The following is an 11,609-nucleotide window of genomic DNA, read 5'->3' as shown; positions in this document are numbered from 1 at the left end:
GGTGCCTGCTTGATCTCTGCTTCATCTGTCACCCTCTTTGTTGATCTTTGGTAGAAACCACAATTCCAAAAAAAAGTTAGGAAGCTTTTGTAATGCACACAAACTTAAGTCTGAGAGACTGCATGGGTAACGTTCATGCTTCCAAGATCAATATAGTCACAGGAGTCGGGAGTATCATTGTCACTCAACACAATCCAGAAACGTAAGCTGAAACCGTTTTAATGCAAGGACAAAAGCATATATCAAGTCTGCACAAAAATGCAAACAAGCTCTCTGAACACGGACTCATCTTTGAGACAGAAAAACGGTGGGCACGTGTTCACTTTGGTCAGATGACTCCAGTGCTTTTTAGCTGCCTTTTAGAAGAAAAAAAAGGCGTTGGGTTCTACATGCCAAAGATGTGAAAGACCATCCAGTCAGTGAAAGGTGCAAAAGCCAGCAACTGTGATGCTATGTGCCGTGTCAGTGCTGATAGCATGGAGGACTTGCACATGTGTGAAGGTAACATCAATGCAGAGGCAAGGTTGCATCTTTTTCCAGGATGTCTGTGGTTAGTTCAGCAGGACTTCACAATTTACAACAGCATGGCTTCATAGACGGTGTGTGCTTGACCGGTAGGTCTGCAGTCCAAATCTGGCTCCTATTGAAAGTGTACTGAGCATAATGAAGAGTGGAATCTGACAAGCACTGACTGTTGAGCAGCTGAAATCTTGTATTCAGTCTGCTTCATCACGAGCTGTTTTCACACATGTACACCGGAGATGTTCAGGAGAAAGTGCGGACAGTTTGATCCAGTCTTTTTCCACAGTTGCTGTTCACACAAGCATATCACAGCAGGAGGCTTTCTGCTTAGGATGCGCCCTCACAGCTGGAAATGTGAGTGGGGTGGGGGGGTAGCACATGATGAAGACGTTATGCTGAGGTGATTAGAATGACAGATGAGGCTCTTTATTGCGTTATAGCACTACATGTATCTATATGTGTTCACAATAGCCTGGAACAAGCGTTAAGTAGCATACAGGACAAACATGTACCATCACACACACACGCACACACACACACACACACGCACACACACACACACACACACACACACACACACACACACACACACACACACACACACACACACACACTCACACTCACTCGCACAGAGGCAACAAATGGTCTGGGATGTTTGCTGACATGTTTGTACATTGCCTCACCCGCTGATGACAGAGATTTTAATAGGGGTCCGGATGGAGACTGTCTTACATTTGCATTATCACATAGCACCACTCCAGAGCAGCTCAAGAACATTTCAAGACTCCAGTGTGAAAGCAGATTATTCTTACAAAACTGCTACAGTTAGTATCCTCTGCTCCCAAATGATTATAAAGTGTCATTAAATTTAAGGGTAACACACTCTAAATATGCCTCCAAAACAAATTTTTGAATGCGTTGCTGATATGAAATTTCTAAATTTGTTTATATTCTATAAACACAATAGAGTCGGTCAGTGAACATGCAGAAAAACATTTCCTTTGTACTGGTGTCTGTTAGATAAAGACACTAATTAATGAACACATTACAGATGGTAGTTTTTGTTGCATCTTCTCAAGCTTTTCTGGAAATTAGGTTCATAATTAGTAAATAAATAGTAAAGTAAATAAATAGTAATAAATAGTCTTATGCAGGATCAGCATGTGTTAACTGTCTCTATTTGTACTACAGCTTCTTTAAACAGGGGCCCCCCAAGTCACCATTTGATCATTCTGATGGATGAGTGCACTAAAAGAGGTAAGCCAAAAAAATGCTGAACAATCCCGTCAGCAACATTTTTTTTGCTTACTTCTTATCATCCCTCCAAAAATGGAGAAAGAAATAAGGAAAACTACTTTACTCAAGCCACTCATATCTTAAAAGTATGATATTACTGGCTCATTAATCAATTAGCTGATCAATAGAATATCATTCAAGAGCTACTTTAGCTTCTTCTTATCAGTTCATTCGTTTCCCCAGAAAAAATGCTTGTGAGCCATTTATGTAACTCACTTAAAGGGATTTTTTCTGCTTCTATATATATATATATATATATATATATATATATATATATATATATATATGTTTTTTTTTGTTGTATGTAGAATACCAAACACATGTTCTACTTGGGCACTGCAACTTATAACCCATACATTCCCTTGCTTGTCTTTTTATGTCAGATTTTATGGTTGATTGCTTTTAGTAAAAAGGCTAGAGTAATCAGTGATGAGGATCATTGTTAGGATGCTTGTCTTCTGTTTGCAGTACACTGTTGTTTTGGGCTTTCTTTACTGAGAATCTTTGTAGGTTCACACATCAAGATGAAAATGTACAGCTTGAAGCTAAGTTGCATGCAAAAAGACTTTTACAAGAGCTGGTTCGTTCACACTAATCACTTTTTCAACCATCGACTTGCTTCAGTTACAGAACATTCTTATCTGGAGGCTGCACAGTGCGACCAGTACAACTGTCAGATACTGGTAATCTGCTGAAATCAGATGTCAGGCGTCTTTTTTCAGAGATCAGTTCTGAGTGCAGTTCTTCCAAACTCCTCGCGCTTTTCAAACACATAAGCCCTTCTCGCACCATTGTGGCTCTCTGACCTTAATTCCAAACGTCTATTCCAAGAATAATCCATCAAGAGATATTTACTCAAGGAGCTACACACAAACACACGATAATGCACGAGTGCACTTAACAATGACATGTGGAATTAAGTTTGAAATGTATTGGTACAGAAAGTTGAAATGCTTCTACTGTACTCAGTAAGGTCTTACAAGACATTTGAAGCTGGTTCTATTATTTTCCTTCCACTTTAAGCTGCTCATGTTGTGTTAAATATCACACTAGATTGAACAGAAATTTGCAGTGAACAGAAAGAAAAAAACATCATCCTGCAGAAACTAGTTTGAGAATGATAAATCAAATGACACTTCAACATACTAATAACTTTCTATCCAGATATAGTTATATCATATTTATGTTAGCGCACATGCTATAAGTGGGAACAACTGTGCAACAGCAGTCCACTTTCAGTTTTCAAACCAAAACTGTGAAGAAAAGGCTAAAATGACCATCACTGATTCATGAGTCGTTCCTCAAAAAGAGAGACAATTTAGCCATTTCTTGGCAAAGAATTTAAAAACAACTTGTTTTTATGACTCCATGGGACTAGACAAATGGAAACAGCTCTTTTAGTATTGAGTACACAATTTACAAAGCACTTAACAGAACCGTAAACGGCCTTTCTGAGGCCTGAAAAGCCTCAACTGAGAATGGAAATCAATAACATCGCATCTCCCTTCCCTTTCAACAGTCTTTCCTCTCTTCCCTTTTTTAACATTAGATTACTGTATTAACATCCAAGACCAAGAAGATTCAAATCCAGTTAAGGACTGAACATAGCTCTTCATGTGCTCTCTGTTGGTGCCTTGCAAACACAGATCTACATGTTATCGTGTTTTGCTGCAAGCTTGATGGCCGTCTCATAAATCTGCGGAACAAGCTGAGCTGCGGGCTGCTCTTTGTTGTGTCGGCTCTGCTGTTGGTACTTTTGCATTGCTCAGCGGTGGAAAAGACAGAGGTCAAAGAGAATAAAGATCTGCTTTGTGGTGAAATGAAACTAATGAAAGCAAGTGTTAAAAAATAATGACTGTCCAGCACAGCTGTTGCCATTGTTTTTCACATGAGCTTCTGTGCCTTCTATGGTTTTAGCACTTCTCTAACTTTCCACCAACCAGCATCTCCGGAGCAGATGCATTGTTAGCTTTTAGAAGGACTGCATGCCTGTCCCTTTATGAAGGTTTAAAATGACTTTCACATGATCTGCTTCTCTGTAAACAAATGCCATGCAAAAAATCCTAAGCAGAACATGAAAACACAAATGAAACTATTTGCCTAAATCAGATCCACACAAAGCCATTTGCAGCTATGTTTGATTGGTAAAATTATGATGAAGGTGCAGATAAGGTTAAGGAGCACTGACACAATACCACCACTTATCAAAGGGAAGGGACAGAGTGATGATACAAGTGAGCCCCTGCATCTCCTTGGCATTAATTAGGAATTGAATTAGTAATTAACCATATGAAAATAATTAGCATGAAAATATCTGATTAAAATCTTCATCAGTCTCAAAGTCAGGAAACTGACAGAGACACAAGCGTCAAATTAAGGTGTGTTATTTTTTCCAACGACGTCCACCGCAGTTGTCCCGTCATTTAGCTCTAATTGAGCAGCAGATCTGTGGTTAGTACCTCTGATTGGATCTGAGAAGAGGTGCAGTATTGGAGCAGTTGATTGAAAGTGACCTTGGTCTAATTACAATTGGTCTGATTATAATTTCGTGATTACACCCTGACAGGAGATGTGTAAATAAGATGCTGCTGGTGGCCGTTTCTAATGACTTTAAGATATATGCTAAACAGATTCTGATCAGATAAGAAAACAAAATCTATTAATAAATATAGATGTTGTTGGAGCATCTTCAGCACAAGTAGATTTAATCTCAGATGTTTGTTTGTTGGTGCCCAGGTGGTTCCAATAAGGAGGGTCTGCTTTTTTTTGCCTCTTTTTCTCTTCCAGCCTCTCTCTATCCATCTCCATGGTTTCCTGTTTTTCTCCATCTCTCTTTTCTTCTTGCTATTTGTCTCGCAGGACTGAGGTCGTGCTGCCCTCCAGCCTCCCTTCCCTGAGCCAGCATGACATCATCACATTGCTGCCTCGTCCTCAGAGTGCCTATTCATCACCCTGATCATCATCGCCAGCATCAGCAGCATCACCTGCGTATGCACATACACACACACACACACGCACGCACACATACACGTATCTAACTGCAAGAAGATAAAAGAGAAGTGAGCCCCTGCCAGATCTACAGGACAGCAAGCTTAAAGGAAAGAGGGAATGAGCCACAAAGAAGGAGAAGATCCTGCTGGGGTAGGCAGAAACCCGTGACCTGTGCACTTCATACAACATACATCTCAATAAACCTCTGTACAGACTAATCTGATGAGTCAGACGCCAGGCTACAGAGGGAAAACAACAACATAAAAAGCTGGAGAGAGAAGATCCCTGCTCCCCCTCACGCTGACACAAACACGAATCTCCCAGAGAGGATCCATACTTCCTCCCTCTCAGTCACAAGTTAATCGAAAACTTCCAGAGCTCTGACACCATTCACTGTACATCAGATACTGCGCGAAACATGACTGAATCATCCCATGCCTCGACATGCCGGAGTCAGTGCAGTGAAGTGGAGCCACGCTGAGAAAACACTGCAATAAGAGACGCTTCCATCACATCTTTCTGCCCAGTTTGCTTCTCAGTCAAAGGTGCCAACAACAATTTATCTGCATATGCTGCATGTCAGGGATCTCATACAAGAAACCTCCGATTCACGCTCAGATAAAACAATTTCACCACATTTCCCAGAATGCCGACAGGGAGTTACTGAGGAGTATACAGAAGCAGCTCAAAGTCAAGATCAGAGAGAGCAAGGAGGTGTATAGAAAGAAGCTTGAGAGTAAACTGCAGAGGAACAATATCAGAGATGTGTGGTCAGGAATGAAGAAGATCACAGGCCTCAAGCAGAGGGAGGATCGGATGGATGGAAGTCTGGACAGAGCAAATGAGCTGAACACATTCTTCAACAGGTTCAGTTCAGGAACAAGCTCACCATCCTCCCCTCCTGTTCCCAGCCAAAGAGACATCCCACCCTCCTCTGACCCACAGCTTTCCTGTAACATCTCCACCTCCACCTCAGTCATGGATTCTTCTGCTTCCACTAGTTTGTCATCAACCCAATCAGGAGATGCTGCTGTCCCCTTTGCCTCCCCCTCCCACTTTTCTGTTTCTAGAAGTCAGGTGAAGAGGCAGTTGGAGAGACTGAACCGGAACAAGGCTGCAGGTCCAGATGGTGTAAGCCCCCGAGTCCTGAAGGCCTGTGCAGAGCAGCTCTGTGGGATTCTGCAACACCTTTTCAACCTTAGCTTGACCCAAGAGAAGGTACCACTGTTGTGGAAGACATCCTGTCTGGTTCCGGTACCAAAGAAAACTCACCCTTCAGACATCAATGACTACAGACCTGTTGCACTGACATCCCACATCATGAAGGTCCTGGAGAGACTCCTGTTGACCCACCTGTGTAAGCAAACCAGCACATATCAGGACCCCCTGCAGTTTGCTTATCGCCATGGAGTTGGAGTTGAAGACGCTATCATACACCTGCTTCAACAAACCCACTGTCATCTGGACAAAGCAGGCAGCACTGTGAGGATCATGTTCTTTGATTTCTCCAGTGCATTTAACACAATCCAGTCTGATCTGCTTCGTCTGAAACTCCAGAAGACTCAGGTGGAGGCCTCAACAATCACCTGGATTAATGACTACCTGACAAACAGACCACAGTTTGTCAGACTGAAGAATTGTGTGACTAACCAGGTGATCAGCAGCACAGGAGCACCACAGGGGACTGTACTCTCACCATTCCTATTCACTCTGTACACTTCAGACTTCCAGTACAAGTCAGACTCCTGTCATCTACAGAAATATTCAGATGACTCTGCAGTTGTCGGGTGTATCAGAGATGGACAAGAAGCTGAGTACAGAGAGCTGGTGGACCGCTTTGTGGCATGGTGTGGGAACAATCATCTCATCTTGAATGTTAACAAAACAAAGGAGATGATTGTAGATTTCAGGAGAAACAGGATCAGATCAAACCCTGTTTCCATCATGGGAGAAGAAGTGGAGGTGGTTGAGGAATATAAATACCTTGGTGTTCATGTGGACAACAGACTGGACTGGAGACACAACAGTGAAGCCATCTACAAGAAAGGACAGAGCAGACTGTACTTCTTGAGGAAGCTAAGGTCCTTCAAGGTTTGCAACAAGATGTTGCAGATCTTCTACAAGTCTGTTGTTGAGAGCGTCATTTCCTCTTGCGTCATCTGTTGGGGCAGCAGCATCAGAACCAGGGACCTAAAAAGACTCAACAACCTGATAAAGAAGGCTGGTTCTGTTCTGGGGACGACTGTGGAACCTCTGGAGACAATAATGCAAAGAAGGATTTTGCATAAAATCAAGAGAATTATGGACAACCCTGAACATCCTCTCCATGAGACTGTTATCGGAAAACAGAGTCTCTTCAGTCAAAGGCTTCTTCAGTTTGGATGCAAAACGGACCGCTACAGGAAATCATTCCTGCCCACAGCCATCAGCATCTATAATGACTCCTTGATTTAATTGAGCTACATCAACATTTAATTTCCCTCTGGGATAAATAAAGTATTTTTGAATTGAATTGAATTTGAATTGAATTGTATGACAAGCAAAGACCGTTCAGTGTCATGTTAACAAATAATATGTGTCAAAATGATGAATGTTCTAACTTCATGTTCGGTTTTGTTGGCAACATTCCACTGCTGATACAATATTAATACAAACAACAACATCAAAGCTGCAATTTCTCAGACTGAATCAACACTGGGCGGGCAGGAAATGCTCATGTAGACACTGGAACAAGGTGTTGATTTAACTCAAATCTCCTTTTCATTCTTTAACTGTAAAGACATTGTTCAGTTTTGAATAAATAAATGTGAACATGATACAGGCAGCATAAAGTATACTGAATTATCTTCATTTTTTTAATCATCCTCCATGACAAACAGGACAGGACTGTGAAGGAATTAACACCTTTTCATACATGCTCTATTTCCCCGAATACGTCCACAGAGGAAAACAAAATGTCTGGACTGTGTGTGGTGCTTCCCCAAGCAGGTTTAAGATATCATATATTTTGCATTTATATGCACAAACATTCATTGATCTGATCTATTGATTAAATACGGAACACCTATCTTATTCTATTTCACTGTGATTTCTGCGGTAATCTGAAGTACCACTGAGCCAATGGGAGCAAGAGAAGCTACATCAGTGCAAACTCACATAATCATGGAAGGCCTTGGCCTCACTGGAGTGTTCACATGTGTCTCTCCTCTCTGGAGCTGCACAGTACAGGTCCCAGAAAACACTAAAATACAGAAAAAAAGAAAAATTATATCAACTTCAGAGGTATGGCGCCCAATAACAAAATGATATACTTCTATAATTTGGGCTTTGGGGGACATCGAGTGGGATGAGGACACATGGCAGCAGGATGCAGAGACAAACAGCAGTTTATGTAAGGAATGACAGTGATAGAATGATGGAAAAACAACATTAGGAAGAACGTATCTGGTGTCATTAGCCATAAAAACACTTACCACCACCATGAGTGGAGGAACCCCGGAGGTTCTCCTAATGTGATGTTCTTCTCCCATCGGATCTTGACAAACAGAGAGACAGAGAAGCTTTAGACACATGCTGGGTATGAAAACATGTCTGACATCTGAATTACATGCTTTACAAAGTTGAAGAGGGTGCAAGGGAATTCTTATAACACATGCCATTAGGTAATTATGTTTTCTCTTGGAATGTTAAGTGGATAAGTGTCTATGTGTGCCTGCCAGCCTGTCATCACACAAATGTGAATCTGTACGTGCACAAATGTGCGTGTATTTCCCTGAGTCAGAGAGTGTATACAGCATGACGTCAGAGACATGTACCAGCCTGAGGAGCCCAATCAAAACTTTGAACTACCCACTCACTGCTCAGTTTGTTCATCACAGCGTCTATTCTTCGGCTTCCAGAGAGTTTCACCCTTTGCTCATCTCCAACCTTACGAGGGAATTCTATGCTATAACTTTTCTTTGCAGATACAGAATGTCTTCCATTCTTTCACTTCCCTCATTCCTTCCTCTGTTTCTTCACAATAGACGGATTGTATAAGAATATGGGTGTACATGAAACAAGCTAGTTGGCAATGACTTGTTACATTAACGTGTTTGCAAAGGTGTTCAAGGTAAACAAAAAAAATACACTGCCGTCAAACAAATACATGCATTCAGTCTCTCCTCAGAGGTGTTTATCTGTAATATTGTAACATAGAAAGAAACATATAGATTCAAATGAGCCGTGATCCTCTAAGGTATGATGTTCACCATAAATATGGGGACTGGTATACCCCTTGGTTGCTTCAGATTCCAATGGGTTAAGGGCAAGTCTTTCTTTTTAGCAATTTTTCAGCTTTTTCCTCTGCTCAATTTTTGGTTTCAGAAAGATTTGTCAAATTGCAAATTAGTTGCTGGAAGACAAAGCTGTCATATCAAACTGGTTTCTCCACACAGTCTGTATGACCTGCAGTAGGCAGTCAGTATGGCATGGAGGAGCAGAGCATTTTTGAGATTTAACATAGACTTTACTTGATTTATTTATTTATTTAGTTTTATTTTTTTTTACTCAAACACAGTTATGAAGCTTTAAGGTCTCCATGAAAAGAAATTTGATATTTTGATGTAAGTGTTTTTATGTGTTATGCCTTGGCTATACATTACCATTGATGTACACCACACTGTATGTATCTTGCTCAGGTGTACATAACTGTAATTTAGCTCAGTCATTTCCTGGTAAACAGCTCTAAAATTTTGATGACTTCTTCTTCTCCTTCTTGCAGGTGAATATAAAAGTTGCATCCCATCAAAACATACTGAAATTTTTATTTCTATTCCCCAAACAAATGACTTTTTTAAAAGAAAAAATAAAGACGAGAGAGTGCAGTGCTCACACCAAATGGTGGGCAACGCCTGTTCAGGTTCCTCAAATTGGCCATTCAGAACAGGCCGGGCGTGACGAGAGAGGATGAGGATGGTCTTATGGTCCCTAGATTCTGTTTAGACAAAAGCCTCCATATGCATGATTTTAGGGAAGCACAAGAGGTCTATTTTCAGATCCCTCATAAGAAGGAAGGTTTATAGGAAATCAAACCACTCTGCTAGATTACGGAGACACTCATCCAGTGTCATGTAATGAGGGCAACAAAGAAATGCCTTGAATTACAATACCAATTAAGTCCGCTACAAGGTCAGGAAATTCTTCTTACAAGTCATTATGGTGTCATTAACTAGGTTCACTACTTCGAATAAGTAGGGGTGAGCTCTTGGTCTCGGTGCTAATGGTCCCTAAACAATCAATATCTACCAGATCGAATGGGTTCACATATTTCGAAGTCACTCGAATGCCTGAGTTTGCCATCAGGTCCTCCTAATCAGCTGATACAGACAACAGATGAAGCATCCAAGCATGCACCACTGCTTGTAAACATCACACTTGTGCCTTTGCTCAGGCTAACAATGTAACACTGACTGCAAGCCACAAGTCTGAACTTTCAAATGCACACCTGTGTACCGCCCTCATCTACACCAGCTGAGAGGGTCTCACGTGTGGATTCATTTCCACTTTTCACAAGAGGTGTTGTGTTTTGCTAACCTGACTCACGTCATCTGGCTGCGTTCACCAACTACATGCAGGGGCGTTCCCTTTCCTCACACAGCCATCTGAGGAGCCTGGGAGTCATATGTGTTTCGTCCAATTAGAAAATAATCAGAGCCAATCATTAATCGCTGGGTGGGACTTTGGATGAATGGGCGGCGTTATGGCCGCGTTATGGCCGCCCATTCATGCTCCAGAGGGCGGGAGTCAGGTAAGCTCTGAGCCACGTCACGGGTTGAGTCATTGGGAGTGGCTGAAGTGGCGTGTCAGTCAAGATGACGGACAGATTCTTCATCCAATCACATGCACGAGTTTTAGAAAAAATAGCCCCATTTGAAATCATGTCAGTTGTGGGCTCGTCCCAGATGGTTTGCGAATACCAGAGGGCGGGAGTCAGGTAAGTGTTTTGCCCCGAAAAAAGCAAAACAGTAATATTTCAGAAGAACTGCTTAAGATTGAAATTGGGGTTTTGTGAACTACCAATGCTAATTTGATGTTGCTGTACTTCCGTAAATGTTGTTTGGAGTGAAACTTTTGTAGCTTGGAGAAATTTGATCTAGAATGCAAAATTATTCTGTAAATCAAATTTCAATTTTTTTGTATTGTTTAATCTATCAAAGTCAATTTGTCACTTGCTACTGCTACTGGAAATTTTCCACTTTCATTACTCAATAAAAAGCTCAATTTCAAGCACAGGTTTACCTCAGCAGTAGAAAAAAGGTTATTCTTTAATGGCAGCAACCATTATTTTAAAAAGTGTAGACAAACAGTTTCAAGTGCTCCACCTTCTTGTCGAAATATGGTCGCGTCTGATGCCAAAAGTGAATATGAGGATTCAAAATAACAGTTCACAAACTGTCCACTTCTTATGTACAGTCTATGGCGATGAAAGTACCAACAATGCATGCCATGACAACCAATAATGACACCTCCCAACATCCACTGTTGTTTTTTAACAGTCTCACTTTATAATAAAGAAATATTAGTCCCCTAAAACTTTCGTCTCTTTCTTTTTTTGCAAGGACAAAACAAACCAAACACAAACACGAATAGAACACAGTTTGGGCAGTGAACACTGGACTCATGTGAAACATGTGGACAATGACATATGGGAGTTTTTCCAGCCCATTCATCATCCACGGACTGTCGGCTCCACGTACAACTGTTGGCTGTAATCAGAACGAGAACATCAAGTATTGAACACATGTTGCAATAATATCCGG

The 11,609-nt window shown here is 41.3% G+C and overlaps 1 protein-coding gene across 2 annotated transcripts in view; it reads right to left on the bottom strand.

Annotated features, from left to right (window-relative positions):
- LOC142382678 (single-stranded DNA-binding protein 2) overlaps window positions 1–11,609 on the bottom strand; it is a 59,893-nt gene that overhangs the window by 21,955 nt on the left and 26,329 nt on the right. For both annotated transcript variants that reach the window (XM_075468794.1, XM_075468793.1), the window contains exons 3-4: window positions 8,283–8,344; window positions 7,966–8,050 (exon numbers count right to left, since the gene is read on the bottom strand). In XM_075468794.1, the coding sequence (XP_075324909.1) occupies window positions 7,966–8,050; window positions 8,283–8,344 (147 nt within the window). The remainder of the gene's footprint in view (window positions 1–7,965; window positions 8,051–8,282; window positions 8,345–11,609) is intronic.

This window comes from Odontesthes bonariensis, chromosome 6 (assembly GCF_027942865.1).
Source record: "Odontesthes bonariensis isolate fOdoBon6 chromosome 6, fOdoBon6.hap1, whole genome shotgun sequence".
Lineage (NCBI taxonomy): Eukaryota > Metazoa > Chordata > Actinopteri > Atheriniformes > Atherinopsidae > Odontesthes > Odontesthes bonariensis.
This window is presented reverse-complemented; position numbering and strand designations above follow the sequence as displayed.